Source organism: Saccostrea cucullata, unplaced genomic scaffold (genome assembly GCF_032062105.1).
Source record: "Saccostrea cucullata isolate Sc308-1 unplaced genomic scaffold, CSIRO_AGI_Scuc_v1 ctg1049, whole genome shotgun sequence".
Taxonomy (NCBI): Eukaryota; Metazoa; Mollusca; class Bivalvia; order Ostreida; family Ostreidae; genus Saccostrea; species Saccostrea cuccullata.
In genome coordinates this window covers 57821-77273 of record NW_026934181.1, presented here as the reverse complement: position 1 = coordinate 77273, position 19453 = coordinate 57821, and the positions used below count along the sequence as shown (strand labels likewise).

Genomic DNA, 19453 nt, shown 5'->3' with positions numbered 1-19453 from the left:
GAGTTACAGAGTCAGAATGTAGTGCTACAGAGTCAGTATTTAGAGTTACAGAGTCAATGTTTGTAGTTACAGAGACAGTATTTATAGTTACAGAGACAGGATTTAGACTTACAGAGTCAGTATTTAAAGCTACAGAGTAAGTATTTAGAGTTACAGAGTCAGTATTTAGAGTTACAGAGTCAGTATTTAGAGTTACAGAGTCAGTATTTAGAGTTACAGAGTCAGGATTTAGAGTTACAGAGACAGTATTTAGAGTTACAGAGTCAGTATTTAGAGTTACAGAGTCAGTATTTAGAGTTACAGAGATTATAAAGAGAAACATGATTTAGAGTTACAGAGTCAGTATTTAGAGTAGACAGAGACAGGATGTAGAATTACAGAGTCAGTATTTAGAGCAAGAGAGTCAGGATTTAGGTTTACAGAGACATGATTTAGAGTTACAGAGTCAGAATGTAGTGCTACAGAGTCAGTATTTAGAATTACAGAGTCAGTATTTGTAGTTACAGAGATAATATTTAGAGTTACAGAGACAGTATTTAGAGTTATAGAGACAGTATTTAGAGTTACAGAGTCAGTATTTAGAGTTACAGAGTCAGTATTTAGAGTTACAGAGTCAGTATTTAGAGCTACAGAGTCAGTATTTAGAGTTACAGAGTCAGTATTTAGAGTTACAGAGTCAGGATTTATAGTTACAGAGTCAGTATTTAGAGTTACAGAGTCAGTATTTAGAGTTACAGAGTCAGTATTAGAGACAGTATTTAGAGTTACAGAGACAATATTTTGAGTTACAGAGACAGTATTTAGAGTTATAGACACAGTATTAAGATTTACAGAGACAGTATTTAGAGTTACAGAGAGATATTTAGTTACAGAGTCAGAATTTAGAGCTACAGAGTCAGTATTTAGAATTACTGAGTCAATATTTAGAGTAACAGAGTCAGAATTTAGAGTTACAGAGACATGATATAAAGTTACAGAGTCAGTATTTAGAGTTACAGAGACATGATGTAGAGTTACAGAGACATGATGTAGAGTTACAGAGTCAGTATTTAGAGTTACAGAGTCAGTATTTAGAGTTACAGAGACATGATTTAGAGTTACAGAGTTAGTATTTAGAGTTACAGAGTCAGTATTTAGAGTTACAGAGTCAGTATTTAGAGTTACAGAGACATGCTTAAGAGTTACAGAGTCAGTATTTAGAGCTACAGAGTCAGGATTTAGAGTTACAGAGTCAGTATTTACAGAGTCAGTATTTAGAGTTACAGAGACATGATTTAGAGTTACAGAGTCAGTATTTAGAGTTACAGAGTCAGTATTTAGAGTTACAGAGTCAGTATTTAGAGTTACAGAGTCAGTATTTAGAGTTACAGAGTCAGTATTTAGAGCTACAGAGTCAGTATTTAGAGTTATAGAGATATGATTAAGAGTTACAGAGTCAGTATTTAGAGTTACAGAGTCAGTATTTAGAGTTACAGAGTCAGTATTTAGAGCTACAGAGTCAGTACATGTACATGTATTTGGAGTTACAGAGTCAGTACATGTATTTAGAGTTGCAGAGTCAGTACATGTATTTAGAGTTACAGAGTCAGTACATGTACATGTATTTAGAGTTACAGAGTCAGTATTTAGAGTTACAGAGACATGATTTTTGAGTTACAGGGTCAGTATTTAGAGTTAAAGAGTCAGTATTTAGAGTTACAGAGATATGATTTAGAGTTACAGAGATATGATTTAGAGTTACAGAGTCAGTATTTAGAGCTACAGAGTCAGTATTTAGAGTTACAGAGACGTTATAAGGAATTACAGAGAAATGCTCAAGAGTTACAGAGTCAGTATTTAGAGTTACAGAGTCAGGATGTAGAGCTAAGAGACATGATCGGGAGTTACAGAGTCAGTATTTAGAGCTACAGAGTCAGTATTTAGAGTTGCAGAGAAAGTATTAAGAGTTACTGAGTCAGGATTTAGAGTTACAGAGACAGTTTTAAGAGCTACAGAGACATGATGTGGAGTTACAGAGTCAGAATTAAGAGTTGCAGAGTCAGAGTTACAGAGTCAGTATTAGAGTTACAGAGTCATATTTAGAGTTACGGAGTAGGTATTTAGAATTACAGAGTCAATGTTAATAGCTCTGGAGTCAGTATGTAGAGTTACAGAGACAGGATTTAGAGTTACAGAGTCATTATTAACAACTATGGAGTCAGTATGTAGAGTTACAGAGACATGATTTAGAGAGTTTAGAGTAGAGTCAGTATTAGAGTTACAGAGTCATATTTAGAGTTACAGAGTTATTTAGAGTTACAGAGACAGTATTTAGAGTTACAGAGTCAGCAGTTATAGCCACGGAGTCAGTATTTAGAATTACAGAGTCAGTATTTAGAGCTACTTAGTCAGTATTAATTTAGAGTTACAGAGTCAGTATTTAGAGTTACAGAGTCAGTATTTAGAGTTACAGAGTCAATATTAAGAGTTACAGAGACAGGATTTAGAGTTACAGAGTCAGTATTTAGAGTTAAGAGGTATGATTAAGAGTTACAGAGTCAGTATTTAAAGTTACTGAGACATGCTTAAGAGTTACAGAGTCAGTATTAAGAGTTACAGAGTCAGTATTTAGAGTTACAGAGTCAGTATTTAGAGTTACAGAGTCAGTATTTAGAGTTACAGAGTCAGTATTTAGAGTTACAGAGTCAGTATTTAGAGCTACAGAGTCAGTATTTAGAGTTACAGAGTCAGTATTTAGAGTTACAGAGTCAGTATTTAGAGTTACAGAGTCAGTATTTAGAGTTACAGAGTCAGTATTTAGAGTTACAGAGTCAGTATTTAGAGCGACAGAGGCAGTATTAGAGTTACAGAGTCAGTATTTAGAGCTACAGAGTCAGTATTTAGAGTTATAGAGACATGATTTAGAGTTACAGAGACATGCTTAAGAGTTACAGAGTCAGTATTTAGAGTTACAGAGTCAGGATTTATAGTTACGTTACAGAGCCAGTATTTAGAGTTACAGAGTCAGTATTTAGAGTTACAGAGACAGTATTTAGAGTTACAGAGACAGGATTTAGAGTTACAGAGACAGTATTTAGAGTTACAGAATCAGTATTTGTAGTTACAGAGATAATATTTAGATTTACAGAGACAGTATTTAGAGTTAAAGAGACAGGATGTAGAATTACAGAGTCAGTATTTAGAGTTACAGAGTTAGGATTTAGAGCTACAGAGTCAGTATTTAGAGTTACAGAGACATGATTTAGAGTTACAGAGTCAGTATTTAGAGTTACAGAGTCAGTATTTAGAGTTACAGAGTCAGTATTTAGAGTTACAGAGTCAGGATTTAGGTTTACAGAGACATGCTTTAGAGTTACAGAGTCAGTATTTAGAGTTACAGAGACATGCTTAAGAGTAAAAGAGTCAGAGGTTAGAGCTATAGAGTCAGTATTTAGAATTACAGAGTCAGTATTTGTAGTTACAGAGATAGTATTTAGAGTTACAGAGACAGTATTTAGAGTTACAGTCAGGATTTAGGGTTACAGAGTCAGTATTTAGAACTACGGAGTCAGTATTTAGAGTTACAGAGACATGCATAAGAGTTACAGAGTCAGTATTTAGAGCTACAGAGTCAGTATTTAGAGTTACAGAGACACAGAGAGTTACAGATTTTTAGAGTTACAGAGTCAGTATTTAGAGTTACAGAGTCAGTATTTAGAGTTACAGAGTCAGTATTTAGAGTTACAGAGACATGATTTAGAGTTACAGAGTCAGTATTTAATGCTACAGAGTCAGTATTTAGAATTACAGAGTCAGTATTTAGTGCTACAGAGTTAGGATTTAGAGTTACAGAGTCAGTATTTAGAGTTACAGAGTCAGTATTTAGAGTTACAGAGTCAGTATTTAGAGTTACAGAGACATGCTTAAGAGTTACAGAGTCAGAAGTTAGAGCTATAGAGTCAGTATTTAGAGTTACAGAGTCAGTATTTGTAGTTACAGAGACAGTATTTAGAGTTACAGAGTCAGTATTTAGAGTTACAGAGTCAGTATTTAGAGTTACAGAGTCAGTATTTAGAGCTACAGAGTCAGTATTTAGAGTTACTGAGATATTTAGAGTATCAGTTTTAGAGTTACAGAGACATGATTTAGAGTTACAGAGTCAGTTTAGAGTTACAGAGTTATTTAGAGTTACAGAGAGATTTTAGAGTTACAGAGATTTTAGAGTTACAGAGAGTTTAGAGTTACAAAGTCAGGATTTAGAGTTACAGAGTCAGCATTTAGAGTTACAGAGTCAGTATTTAGAGTTACAGAGTCAGGATTTAGAGCTACAGAGACATGATGTAAGAAGAGTTACAGAGTCAGTATTTAGAGCTACAGAGTGAGGATTTAGAGTTACAGAGTCAGGATGTAGAGTTACAGAGTCATGATTTAGAACTACAGAGTCAGGATTTATTGTTACAGAGACAGTATTTAGAGTTACAGAGACTGATTGTAGAATTACAGAGTCAGTATGTAGAGTTACACAGATGATTTAGAGTTACAGAGACATGCTTAAGAGTTACAGAGTCAGTATTTAGAGTTACAGAGTCAGGATTTAGAGTTACAGAGTCAGTATTTAGAGTTACAGAGTCAGTATTTAGAGTTACAGAGTCAGTATTTATAATTACAGAGTCAGATTTAGAGTTAGAGTGAGAGTCAGTATTTAGAGTTACAGAGTCAGTACATGTATTTAGAGTTACAGAGTCAGTACATGTATTTAGAGTTACAGAGTCAGTATTTAGAGTTACAGAGTCAGTATTTAGAGCTACAGAGTCAGTATTTAGAGTTACAGAGACATGGATAAGAGTTACAGAGTCAGTATTTAGAGCTACAGAGTCAGTATTTAGAGTTACAGAGTCAGTATTTAGAGTTACAGAGTCAGTATTTAGAGTTACAGAGTCAGTATTTAGAGCTACAGAGTTAGTATTTAGAGTTACAGAGTCAGTATTTAGAGTTACAGAGTCAGTATTTAGAGTTACAGAGTCAGTATTTAGAGTTACAGAGTCAGCATTTAGAGTTACAGAGTCAGCATTTAGAGTTACAGAGTCAATATTTAGATTTACAGAGACATTATTGAGAGTTACAGAGTCACTATTTTGAGATACAGAGTCAGTATTTAGAATTATAGAAACATGATTAAGAGTTACAAATATTTAGAGTTACAGAGTCAGTATTTAGAGGTTCAGAGTCAGGATTTAGAGTTACAGAGACATGATTTAGAGGTACAGAGTCAGTATTAAGAGCTGCAGAGTTAGGATTTAGAGTTACAGAGACATGATGTAGAGTTACAGAGTCAGTATTTAGAGTTACAGAGTCAGTATTTAGAGTTACAGAGACATGATTTAGAGTTACAGAGTCAGTATTTAGAGTTACAGAGTCAGTATTTAGAGTTACAGAGTCAGTATTTAGAGTTACAGAGTCAGTATTTAGAGTTACAGAGTCAGTATTTAGAGTTGCAGAGTCAGTATTTAGAGTTACAGAGTCAGTATTTAGAGTTACAGAATCAGTATTTAGAGTTACAGAGTCAGTATTTAGAGAGCTACAGAGTCAGTATTTAGAATTACAGAGACAGTATTTAGAGTTACAGAGACAGTATTTAGAGTTACAGAGACAGTATTTAGAGTTACAGAGACAGTATTTAGAGTTACAGAGTCAGTATTTAGAGTTACAGAGTAGAGAGTTACAGAGACAGATTTAGAGTTACAGATTTAGAGTTACAGAGTAGTATTTAGAGTACAGAGTCAGAGAGTTACAGAGTCATGATTTTACAGAGTTACAGAGTACATAGTCAGGATTTAGAGTTACAGAGTCAGTTTTTAGAGTTACAGAGTTAGTGATGTAGAGTTAGTGATGTAGAGTTACAGAGTCAGTATTTAGAGCTACAGAGTCAGTATTTAGAGTTACAGAGTTAGTGATGTAGAGTTACAGAGTCAGTATTTAGAGTTACAGAGTCAGTATTTAGAGATACAGAGACAGTATTTAGAGTGAGGATTTAAATCTATATAGTAGGATTTTTTGGTACAGAGTCAGTATTTAGAACTACTGAGTCAGTATTTAGAGTTACAGAGTCAGGATTTAGAGTTTCAGAGACATGATGTAGAGTTACAGTCAGAATTTAGAGTTACAGAGTCAGTATTTAGAGCTACAGAGTCAGTATTTAGAGTTACAGAGACATGATTTAGAGCTACAGAGTCAGTATTTAGAGTTATAGAGATATGATTAAGAGTTAGAGAGTCAGTATTTAGAGTTACAGAGTCAGTATTTAGAGCTACAGAGTCAGTATTTAGAGTTACAGAGTCAGTATTTTGAGTTGCAGAGTCAGTATTTAGAGCTTCAGAGTCAGTATTTAGAGCTACAGAGTCAGTATTTAGAGTTACAGAGACATGATTTAGAGCTACAAAGTCAGAGAGTTACAGTCAGATTTAGAGTTACAGAGACAGTATTTAGAGTTACAGAGACATATTTAGAGAGTAGAGAGTTACAGAGTCAGTATTTAGAGCTAAAGAGTCAGTATATAGAGTTACAGAGTCAGTATTTAGAATTACAGAGTCAGTATTTAGAGTTACAGAGTCAGTATTTAGAGTTACAGAGTCAGTATTTGTAGTTCCAGAGATAGTATTTAGAGTTACAGAGACAGTATTTAGAGTTATAGAGATAGTATTTAGAGTTACAGAGACAGTATTTAGAGTTACAGAGTCAGGATTTAGAGTTACAGAGACAGGATGTAGAATTACAGAGTCAGTATTTAGAGGTACAGAGTCAGTATTAAGAGAGATTACAGAGTTACAGAGATTTAGAGTTATAGAGAGATATGATTTAGAGTTACAGAGTCAGTATTTAGAGTTACAGAGTCAGTATTTAGAGCTACAGAGACAGGATTTAGAGTTACAGAGACAGTATTTAGAGTTACAGAGACAGTATTTAGAGTTACAGAGTCAGTATTTAGAGTTACAGAGTCAGTATTAAGAGTTACAGAGACATGCTTAAGAGTTACAGAGTCAGTATTAAGAGTTACAGAGACATGATACAGAATTACAGGGAGATATGATGTAGAGCTACAGAGTCAGTATTTAGAGTTACAGAGGCAGTATTTAGAGTTACAGAGTCAGCATTTAGAGTTACAGAGTCAATATTTAGATTTACAGAGACATGATTTAGAGTTACAGAGTCAGAATTTAGAGTTAAAGAGTCGAGATTTAGAGTTAAAGAGTCCGTATTTAGAGTAACAGAGTTACAGAGACAGTGATTTAGAGTTACAGAGTCAGTATTTAGAGTTATACAGCAAGTTTTTAGAATTACAGAGTCAGTAATTAGAGTTACAGAGACAGATTTAGAGTTAGAGTTACAGAGTCAGTATTTAGAGCTACGGCATCAGTATTTAGAGTTACAGAGTCAGTATTTAGAGTTACAGAGTCAGTATTTAGAGCTACAGAGTCAGTATTTAGAGATACAGAGACATGCTTAAGAGTTACAAAGTCAGACTGTGGAGTACATAGTCAGGATTTAGAGTTACAGAGTCAGTTTTTAGAGTTACAGAGTTAGTGATGTAGAGTTACAGAGTCAGTATTTAGAGCTACAGAGTCAGTATTTAGAGTTACAGAGACAGTATTTAGAGTTACAGAGACAGTATTTAGAGTTACAGGGTCAGTATTTAGAGTTATAGAGACAGTATTTAGAGTTACAGAGACAGTATTTAGAGTTACAGGGTCAGTATTTAGAGTTATAGAGACAGTATTTAGAGTTACAGAGACAGTATTTAGAGTTACAGAGTCAGTATTTGTAGTAACAGAGTCAGTATTTAGAGTTACAGAGTCAGTATTTGTAGTTACAGAGATAATATTTAGAGTTACAGAGACAGTATTTAGAGTTATAGAGACAGTATTTAGAGTTACAGAATCAGTATTTGTAGTTACAGAGATAATATTTAGATTTACAGAGACAGTATTTAGAGTTACAGAGACAGGATGTGAAATTACAGAGTCAGTATTTAGAGTTACAGAGATAGTACGTAGAACTAAAGAAGCGGTATTTAGAGTTACAGAGTCAGTATATAGTTTTAGAGTCAGTATTTAGAGCTACAGAGTTAGTATTTAGAGTTACAGAGTTTATTAGACAGAGTCAGTTTAGAGTTAGAGAGTATTTAGAGTTACAGAGTTAGTATTTAGAGTTACAGAGTTAGTATTTAGAGCTACAGAGTCAGTATTTAGAGTTACAGAGACAGTATTTAGAGTTATAGACACAGTATTTAGAATTACAGAGACAGGATTTAGAGTTACAGAGTCAGTATTTAGATCAACGGAGTAAGTATTTAGAGTTACAGAGTCAGTATTTAGAATTACAAATTTAAATAGACAGAATCAGAATTTACACCTACAGAGTCAGTATTGAGAGTAACAGAGACATGCTTAGAAGTTACAGAGTCAGTATTTAGAGTTACAGATTCAGTATTTAGATCTACAGAGTCAGTATTTAGAGTTACAGAGACAGTATTTAGAGTTACATAGACAGTATTTAGAGTTACATAGACAGTATTTAGAGTTACAGAGTCAGTGTTTAGAGTTACAGAGACATGATTTAGAGTTACAGAGACATGATTAAGAGTTACAGAGTCAGTATTTAGAGCTAAAGAGTCAGTATATAGAGTTACAGAGTCAGTATTTAGAGTTACAGAGTCAGTATTTAGAGTTACAAAGTCAGCAGTTATAGCTACGGAGTCAGTATTTAGAGTTACAGAGTCAGCATTAATAGCTACAGAGTCAGTATTTAAAGTCACATAGTAAGTATTTAGAGTTACAGAGTCAGTATTTAGAGCTACAGAGTCAGTATTTAGAGTTACAGAGACAGTATTTAGAGTTACAGAGTCAGTATTTAGAGCTACAGAGTCAGTATTTAGAGTTACAGAGGCAGTATTTAGAGTTACAGAGACATGCTTAAGAGTTACAGAGTCAGTATTTAGAGTTACAGAGTCAGGATTTTGAGTTACAGAGTCATTATTTAGAGCTATAGAGTCAGTATTTAGAGTTACAGAGATAGTATTTACAGTTACAGAGACAGGATGTAGAATTACAGAGTCAGTATTTAGAGCTACAGAGATAAGTTTTTAGAGTTACAGAGACATGATTTAGAGTTACAGAGTCAGTATTTAGAATTACAGAGTCAGTATTTGTAGTTACAGAGATAATATTTAGAGTTACAGAGACAGTATTTAGAGTTACAGAGACAGTATTTAGAGTTACAGAGACAGTATTTAGAGTTACAGAGTCAGGATTTAGAGTTACAGAGACAGGATGTAGAATTACAGAATCAGTATTTAGAGCTACATACTAAGTTTTTAGAGTTACAGAGACATGATTTAGAGTTACAGAGTCAGAATGTAGAGCTACAGAGTCAGTATTTAGAGTTATACAGCAAGTTTTTAGAATTACAGAGTCAGTATTTAGAGTTATACAGCAAGTTTTTAGAGTTACAGAATCAGGATTTAGAGTTACAGAGACATGCTTAAGAGTAAAAGAGTCAGAGGTTAGAGCTATAGAGTCAGTATTTAGAATTACAGAGTCAGTATTTGTAGTTACAGAGATAGTATTTAGAGTTACAGAGACAGTATTTAGAGTTACAGAGACAGGATTTAGAGTTACAGAGTCAGGATTTAGAGTTACACAGTCAGTATTTAGAGTTACAGGGACAGGATTTAGTGTTACAGAGTCAGTATTTAGAGTTACAGAGACAGGATTTAGAGTTACAGAGTCAGTATTTAGAGTTACACAGTCAGTATTTAGAGCTACATAGTAAGGATTTAGAGTTACAGAGTTAGTATTTAGAGTTACAGAGAAAGGATTTAGAGTTACAGAGAAAGGATTTAGAGTTACAGAGATAGTATATAGAGTTACAGAGAAAGGATTTAGAGTTACAGAGTTAGTATTTAGAGTTACAGAGTCAGTATTTAGAGTAACAGAGACAGTGTTGAGAGTTACAGAGACGGTATTTAGAGTTACAGAGACAGTATTTAGAGTTACAGAGTCAGCATTTAGAGTTACAGAGTCAATATTTAGATTTACAGAGACATGATTTAGAGTTACAGAGTCAGTATTTTGAGCTACGGAGTCAGTATTTAGAGTTACCGTCTCAGTATTTAGAGCTACAGAGTCAGAATTTTAAGTTACAGAGACAGTATTTAGAGTTACAGAGACATGATTTAGAGTTACAGAGTCAGTATTTTGAGCTACAGTGTCGTCAGTATTTAGAGCTACAGAGTCAGTATTTAGAATTACAGAGTCAGTATTTAGAGCTATAGAGTCAGTATTTAGAGTTACAGAGACATGATTTAGAGTTACAGAGTCAGTATTTAGAGCTACAGAGACAGGATTTAGAGTAACAGAGTCAGGATTTAGGGTTATAGAAGCAGTATGTAGAGCTGCAGAGTCAGTATTTAGAGTTACAGAGATAGTATTTAGAGTTTCATAGTTAGCATTTAGAGTTACAGAGAGAAGATTTAGAGTTTTATAGTCAGCATTTAGAGTTACAGAGAGAAGATTTAGAGTTACAGAGTCAGTATTTAGAGTTACAGAGTCAGGATTTAGAGTAACAGAGTCAGGATTTACAGTTACAGAGACATGATGTAGAGTTACAGGGAAATGCTTATGAGTTACAGAGTCAGTATTTAGAGCTACAGAGTCAGTATTTAGAGCTACAGAGACAGGATTTAGAGTTACAGAGTCAGTATCTAGAGCTACAGAGACCTGATTTAGAGCTACAGAGTCAGGATTTAGAGTTTTAGAGTCCTGATTTAGAGTTACAGAGTCAGGATTTAGAGCTACAAAGACATGATTTAGAGTTACAGAGTCAGTATTTAGAGTCAGGATTTTTAGAGTTACAGAGACAGGATTTAGATTTAGAGATACAGAGACAGGATTTAGAGTCAGGATTTAGAGTTTAGAGTCAGAGTTTAGTTACAGATCTATTTAGAGCAGAAAGAGTTAGTTTTTAGAGACAGGATTTAGAGTCAGGAGTTTTATCTACAGAGACAGGATTTAGAGTCAGGAGTTTTATCTACAGAGACAGGATTTAGAGTCAGGAGTTTTATCTACAGAGACAGGATTTAGAGTCAGGAGTTTTATCTACAGAGACAGGATTAAGAGTTTTGAGATTTATCTACAGAGACAGGATTTAGAGTCAGGAGTTTTATCTACAGAGACAGGATTTAGAGTCAGGAGTTTTATCTACAGAGACAGGATTTAGAGTCAGGAGTTTTATCTACAGAGACAGAATTTAGAGTCAGGAGTTTTATCTACTACAGAGACAGAGATATTATATAGAGTGAGACAGTATTTAGAGCTAGACTTAATGTTTAGAGTTCCAGAGTTAGTGTTAAGAGCTACAGATTCAGTAATAAGAGTTACAGAGCATGATGTAGAGTTACAGAGACATGACTTAGAGGTAGAGTCAGTATTAAGAGCTGCAGCATAAGGATTTAGAGTTACAGAGTCAGTATTTAGAGCTACATAGTAAGTTTTTAGAGTTACAGAGACATGATTTAGAGTTACAGAGTCAGTATTTAATGCTACAGAGTCAGTATTTAGAGTTACAGAAATAGTATTTAGAGTTTCAAAGATTATAAAGAGTTACAGAGTTAGGATTTAAATCCATATAGTAAGAACTTTTAGTTACAGAGTCAGTATTTAGAGTTATAGAGATATGATTAAGAGTTACAGAGTCAGTATTTAGAGGTACAAAGTTATGATTTAGATATAGAGCTACAGAGTCAGTATAAGTAGTTAAAGAGACATGATTTAGAGTTTAAGAGTCAGAATTTAGAGTTACCGAGACAGGATGTAGAGTTACAACATCAGTATTTAAAGTTACCCTTGCAGAATATTCCTTAGAGATGTCCTACAGAAGTAATCAGTTTATTCCTCAGAGAAAAAATCCTAGGATTAATCCTAAGAGAGATGTTTTTGGAACAGGAATGATTTAGAGGGGTTGGGTCATAGAGAAATATGCTAAAAATGTACAAATATTTACAGTAGATGTAACAAATTAACTTTTTCACAATTTAATATCTTTATCGTAGATGTAAACTGAAGTATGTAATAAACAATTACAATAATACAGTAACTGCTATTGTATACACCAAATTGGAATTAATAGTTACATTTCAATGTCAATGTAGTAATTTACCACAATAAATATATTTTCTCAACTTTCACAATAATTGGTATAATGCAATACTAAATCAGAATCAATAATTTCATTACAGGGTAACTGTACTAATACACCACAATAGAATAGATATTCATAACATTCAATGTTTTCAATTTTTTGTATTTCTACAAAAACGCACTACATCTGGAGCTCTGTGACTTTCATTTTAAATAATATATATCATACTCCAACACTTGATCACTTTGGCAATATTCTTAGGCCAAAAAAAATTAATCAATAGTTTCTCAGACCAAAAAAAATCAAAATTCAATGCAGCAAGCAGCCTTTTTTTTGAAGCAGGTTTAACACCTTTTTTAAGCCATTTGTTCAATAAAATGATAATATATACGAATTCTTAATTTTTGTTCCCTGAAATTGGTTGTAATATTTATTCAACTTTAAATAATGTTACTCCAAACATTTATTTAAAAGTTAATTAATAAAATTAAGAAGAAATGTATTATTTTTCTGATAAAAAAGTCCATCTTAGCATTTATGAAGACTGGATAATAACTCCTTTAAAATAAAATAAAATAAATTAAAATAAAATAAATTATTCAATGTTGAATTGATGGGGCAGTGCCTCAGAAACTATTGATTAATTTTTTGGGCCTTCCTCCAGCCCACTGTAAGCCCTTCTTATCAATTTCAGTCTGTCTCTGATCTTTCCCCTCACCACAGCTAAATCTTTTCCAAAGTGTTTGCACAAAGCTTCTGAAAAGTGAAATAAATGTTTGTCAACATAAAAGCTTCTTCATATAATGATATAAGCATTTCTCTTTAATGGAAAGAAATTCAGATTTACTGCATGTAAGAATAAAAAGGATGATTATTTTTCAATTACTCTACATAACTTGCATCGATAGAGTTTTTTGAAGAAATATGGACAATCAGTGATCATTTGTATCACTTATGATAAATGATCAATACCCCTGAACTGCTAGGCATTTAAACTGCAGTAAAGATACTTAAAAGAATCGCCAGGGGTGAACACTTTTACTTCTGGAGATGATGAAATTGTGAAACATTAATAATGATTACAACAACAGACATTTTGATCAGAAAATTTCACTGAGCTATGAGCTTTCTGCGCAGGTAAGAAATAAATGACTTTTTTTGGGTGGGGGGGGGAGGGCTACAACTCCTTAGGATCTCTATAATGGCGCAGATGCGGCAGTGGATCACTCCCGCACGAATTTCGGCTCAAATTATTAGTAATTATCATCTCTTACCTGGAATCCAAATATGTAATTATGCAAAACATAAGTCGATCCAAAAATATTCACAACGATCCATATATCAATTATTTTTCTTGTGTGTCAACAGCTTAACTTGAATTTATCCGCCATGTTTACTGACCTTGATGGTTTGTATTTTGGGACGGCCAATAAGAATTTAGGTTCTATAGGAGCGGATCTACTAGGAATTCCCTTTTTTTAAGCATACGTATCGCTGTTTGCGCAAAAATAACACTTGAAATGGTTTTATTTATCAATGTTTTTGTAATATATTATAGCACAATCGTTTATAAACATCGACATTTGCTTTATTTGGTTGTTCCAAATTTCAAGCAAAAGTCTCACCACGTCATGCGTGAGCTGTCATGGCTGCTGATTATTGCAGCTGGAAAAGACACAGATTTATTTTACATGGTTTTCGAGTTTAACAGGCTATGTTGTTGACAATGAATAAAAATTCCCTCTTATACAAAGTTTAATGTAAAAATAATTTATTTTGCCTCCAATCACCCAAAAAAAATATATTTGCACCATTATGGAGATGCGATGGAATTATAGCCCTCTCCAGAAAATATCAGATAAAAAAAATCTGAGAGGGCTACATTATTGCAGCTAACACATGGAGTGCAGAGGTTAATAACTTACGTTCAATTTTGGACCTCCTTGTCGAGTCAAGGCCTCTTTTGTCCCTGGCCTTCACATTCTTATGCCCCATAACCGATGAATTCATCAGTTCTTGAATGGAAAATGAGTGCAAAAGCACCTGCTTCACAGCCGAAGTTAAGCATGGAGCCTTGCACACCACATTTTCAATCTCCTCCTCCTATAAACAAGAAAAACAAATATAAAAGCCATTCAATCTAGAGATGTTTGTGAAACACTTATGTCCCCCTCCCCATTATGATTAATTGGAATTTTATAAGTCCAACAAGCACAACTCTGTCAAAAATTGCTCCATCCTAACCAAACCAGAGCTTGACCTAGATATTTAATGATAAATCTGCATGCCAAATTTCAATTCAGTGTGAAACATCTGCAAAAAGGAAGAGAAACTGTCCAAGGTGCATAATTCTTTCAAAAAATTGCTTGATTGTGAACAGAACAGAACTTACATATTCTTATGATGGACAAATTAGCCTCTAGACAAAACTAATGTTAATGGTTTATGGAATGTTTGGTTTAAAGTGGTTTTCAGATGATAGGTTCCTCTGTATATTTCTCTTTTAAACAGGAACTCTCATTTTTCTTTTTTGTGAATAAACATATTAGTAATAATACTTTAGTGACAATTTTTTGGAAAAAAAAACTATACATTGTTGAGGAACCTCTCATCTGTCCTTAAAACACTTGCTGGAGTAATAAAAAACAAAAGGCCTGTGGGCCACATCGCTCACCAGAACACATGGGCTAGTTAAAAAACACAAATCACCTTATTATCGAAAAGCTTACTTGTTGGGGGATGAGGATTTGTTTTCTAATACTAACTTGAGAATGTCAATTTATCAATAAAGGATAGAAAATTCATGTATAATTTTGCCATACTTGAAAAGAAATTTTTTTTTTCTTAACATATTATTTGATCTCATATTGTTACCCCAATACCATATTTTTTTCATTAATTCATACATATTTCCCCTTGGAAGAGGGCTTGGCTTTTCATTTGAACAAACTTGAATCCCCTTCACCCAAGGATGCTTTGTGGCAAGTTTGGTTAAAATTGGCCCAGTGGTTCCTGAGAAGAAGTCGAATATGTCAAAAGTTTACAGACAGACAGACAGATGGATGGACATGCAGACTAGATACAAAATGTGATCAGAAAAGCTCACTTGAGTTTTCAGCTCAGGTGAGCTAAAAAGCTCAGATGAGTTATTTACATTATGTATCAGTATATGACATACACACCAAAGATGCTGTGGACACTTCAGGCTTTTCAGGGATTGAATTACTTGGGGATGGAGTACTGGTACTGACACGCTTGCACTGAAAACAGTAAATATAGCCTTGTTAAAAAAAGACCAATACCATTTTTAAATGTTAAACTAAGCAGCACCCCCAAATGAGAAGTTGCTTTAAATAAAACTTACTTTGGATTTAACTTTCTCAAGCTCCCTCTCCAGGCTTTCCAATTTCATTTTAAGGAATGAAATCGTGTTGCAGCATTCATGGCAGTTACTTCCATTATACAATGTATTGAAAGCACTAGAAACATGACCCCCTGTCCACTGAAGAGAACTGCAATCTGGATATCTGTACATCATCTCACTCTGGTGACTCCCATATTCATAATCATAGGGACTGATATTATTTGCTACAATTCAATTAAGATTCAATCAGGTTCATTCAAAATTCAAATAATTTTGAGGTCTTTAAATACTGTACTTAATTGATGTGTTTCAATACAAACCTGGCAGCTGAACTGTTGATGGGCTACATGTGAAGGAATCAGGGGTAACTGCTGTGTTACTCGAAGCTCTTGGCCTTCCTGGTGAAAAGTTTCCATCACCATGATCTCCAACAGTCCTTACTTCAATAAACATAATATTTTATAATGCAAACTCCTATGTTATGCCATCATATTCTGCAACTTAATTAAAGAGATTCGTTATATAAAAAACATAAATAATTTTGAGGTCTTCAAATACTGTATTTAATTGATGTGTTACAATACAAACCTGGCAGCTGAACTGTTGATGGGCTACTTGTGAAGGAATCAGGGGTAACTGCTGTGTTACTCGAAGCTCTTGGCCTTCCTGGTGAAAAGTTTCCATCACCATGATCTCCAACAGTCCTTACTTCAATAAACAAAAAAATTGGTAATGCAAACTTCTGTGTTATTCCATCATATTCTACTACTTAATTAAAGCAATTTATTATATAAAAAACATAAATAATTTGAGGTCTTCAAATACTGTACTTCATTAATGTGTTACAATACAAACCTGGCAGCTGAACTGTTGATGGGCTACTTGTGAAGGAATCAGGGGTAACTGCTGTGTTACTCGAAGCTCTTGGCCTTCCTGGTGAAAAGTTTCCATCACCATGATCTCCAACAGTCCTTACTTCAATAAACAAAAAAATTGGTAATGCAAACTTCTGTGTTATTCCATCATATTATACTACTTAATTAAAGCGATTTATTATATAAAAAACATAAATAATTTGAGGTCTTCAAATACTGTACTTAATTAATCATCACCATGATCTCCAACAGTCCTTACTTCAATAAACAAAATATTTTATAAGGCAAACTTCTATGTTATGCCATCATATTCTGCAACTTAATTAAAGAGATTTGTTATGTAAAAAACATAAATAATTTATTTAATTGATGCGTTACAATACAAACCTGGCAGCTGAACTGTTGATGGGCTACTTGTGAAGGAATCAGGGGTAACTGCTGTGTTACTTGGAGCTCTTGGCCTTTCTGCTGAAAAGTTTCCATCACCATGATCTCCAATAGTCCTTACTTCAAAAAACAAAATATTTTATAATGCAAACTTCTATCATATTGTAAAATTTAATTAAAAGAGATTCAATAAATATAAAAAAATAAATAAGTTTAAGGTCTTCAAATAATGTACTTAATGTGTTTCAATACAAACCTGGCAGCTGAACTGTTGATGGGCTACATGTGAAGGAATCAGGGGTAACTGCTGTGTTACTTGGAGCTCTTGGCCTTTCTGCTGAAAAGTTTCTATCACCATGATCTCCAACAGTCCTTACTTAAATGAACAAAAAATTTTGTAATGCAAACTTCTATCATATTGTACAATTTAATTAAAAGAGATTCAATAAATATCAAAAAAATAAATAAGTTTAAGGTCTTTAAATACTGTTCTTAATTAATGTGTTTCAATACTAACCTGGAAGCTTAAGTGCTAATGGGCTACTTGTGAAGGATTCCGGGATGACTGCTGTGTTACTTGCAGCTCTTGGCCCGTTTGTTTCTCCACCAGGCGCAACTTTAAAAAATAAAAAAATTTGTAATGCAAATTTTAATAAAGTTATTCCATGATATGTAACTACTTATTTTATACACTCTAAAAATATAAATTCAAAAAATCTTGATGTCTTTCAATTTTGTAATAAATCAATGTGTTTACAAACCTGGAACAGTCAGTGATGATACAGGATTAATCTGATTTGTGTTGGAATCATTCAATTCATTGTCATTTACTAGTGAGATGTTACCACTAGCAGCTCTCATCTTCAATATGGCGGCAGCAGCCGATCTCTCAGGACTTTTTTCATTTGTTACATTTGTCTTTGCTTTAATAAAAAAAATCAGATCTTCTGAAAATATTCTACTGAAGTAGGAAAAATTAATTCATAATTTTGTTTGTGACTGTCATACCTGCTTTTATTGTGGATTTTTATAGCTTCAACTATTTCAACCTACCTTTTTTGGAACTATTCTCTTTATCTTCAATATTCTTTTTTCTTTTTTTAGTTTTAATCTCAGGTAGACACTCTGAAAAATAAACAAATAATTTGAAGAGGCAAAAGGTTTAGACTTATAGTCGAAAATATACCAGATGAGGAATACCACCTGGGGTTGGTCTTAAAATTTAGAGATCAAGAGTTTGAGTTATCAAAAGTCCAGAATTTTCAGTTTGTTGACTGGTTTTAATACTAGTTTTACTGGACGTAAAAATTTTCATTCTTTTCCATGCAATTACTGACCTTAAACACTTTTTTCTTTTATAAAACAATATTTTTAATATGAAAAGATTTTTTTTTCAAGTAATCAAAATGTGGACCCCATATTAAATATCAGTGTGGACTAGTAAAACTTATTAAGGTAAGGGCCCAATTGTGGCCCCCAACAGTTTCAATATTATTCACAACCCTTAATTATTTGGTCTGTTCTTAAACTGTGGTTGGTCTCTGCCTGGACATTGATATCAACACATGAAATTTGAACCAAATGAATCTATTATTTGTCGATCTATTATTTTTTAATTAAAGCAGTATTTAAATTTATATGTATTTTTTATATCAATTAATAGTTTCAGTGAGTGTTTTTGTTATGAGTAGTTTGAGATGTGGTAAACATATCATTTTATGACAAAATACCTGAAGTTTCTTCAGTTGAAACATCATCAGTCTGTGGCCTCATTACTCTTTCCATTAAAGGTTCCAGATCTTTTCTGGAAGCTAATAAGCAAACAATATTTTTTAATCTACCATACCAAAAATATTTCAAATAAAACTAAAATAAAAAAATAAGAAAATAGAGAGACTTGAAACCTATACATTAAGAACTACAACAGCCCCACCCCCCCCCCCCTTTTATAAGCCTTTTCAAATTGTCAGTACAGATCTGTTACAGTATTAATTCATCATCCTAAAAATGTACCAGATTAGTCCTGCACCCCCATTATGTCACCCAGTACTTGCTGTAAAGTTAGTCTAACTACCTTTCTTCAAGGAATTAAAAAAATCGTTATTTTTCTGCTTCTTTGCATGTTATTGTCATAATTTAGGCAGCTATACATATAAAACATTTGAAAAATTGACTGAGTTTTTGTGCTAAATTGTTAAACTTCAGTGTTGGTCCATGTCATTATTTATGTTTTTAATTTAATTAAATAAATATTATAAAATTTTGTTTCACTGATAGAACCCTTAAGTTCTTACCTCCAACTCCGTGAATTATGAATGGCCACTCGCCATTGGCACCGGGATATTTACTCCTCCCAACATCACCTTTATTATAGCTATTCCAAGCTTTCTTTGGCGAGATAATATGTTTCAAATGTAGAATTGACACTTGATTGCCATCTGTGGGCCATTCCATCACAGCATATTGGACTTGTTCATGCATTTCGGAACCTGACATTTTTTTTCAGAAACCCCGCGTTTTCATTATCTTCTGTCGTTTTGCGCCTCTCGATGAAGTATCGCGAGAGGATGCTGAACACCTGGTATACGGATTTCGTATCACACTTAGAAACTGAGACCACAGAAGGAGCATTAAAATAATTATAGGTCAGATT

General features: G+C 33.5%; 1 protein-coding gene across 2 annotated transcripts; it reads right to left on the bottom strand.

Moving 5' to 3' along the window:
* Nucleotides 1-12002: 12002 nt before the first annotated feature.
* Nucleotides 12003-19431, bottom strand: LOC134240079 (uncharacterized). 2 transcript variants are annotated; one of them, XM_062722186.1, is made up of 14 exons: nt 19095-19431; nt 18531-18611; nt 17854-17925; nt 17562-17723; nt 17318-17416; nt 17057-17176; nt 16801-16920; nt 16394-16513; nt 16127-16246; nt 15859-15978; nt 15539-15762; nt 15357-15434; nt 14100-14277; nt 12003-12930 (listed from the first exon to the last, which is right to left on the bottom strand). In XM_062722186.1, the coding sequence occupies exons 1-14, from the start codon at nt 19294-19296 to the stop codon at nt 12815-12817; spliced, it is 1812 nt and encodes a 603-aa protein (XP_062578170.1). In that variant the 5' UTR covers nt 19297-19431; the 3' UTR covers nt 12003-12814. The 2 variants fall into 2 exon arrangements, with proteins under 2 accessions (XP_062578170.1, XP_062578171.1); XM_062722187.1 differs by lacking the exon at nt 15859-15978.
* Between the last annotated feature and the right edge of the window lie 22 nt (nt 19432-19453).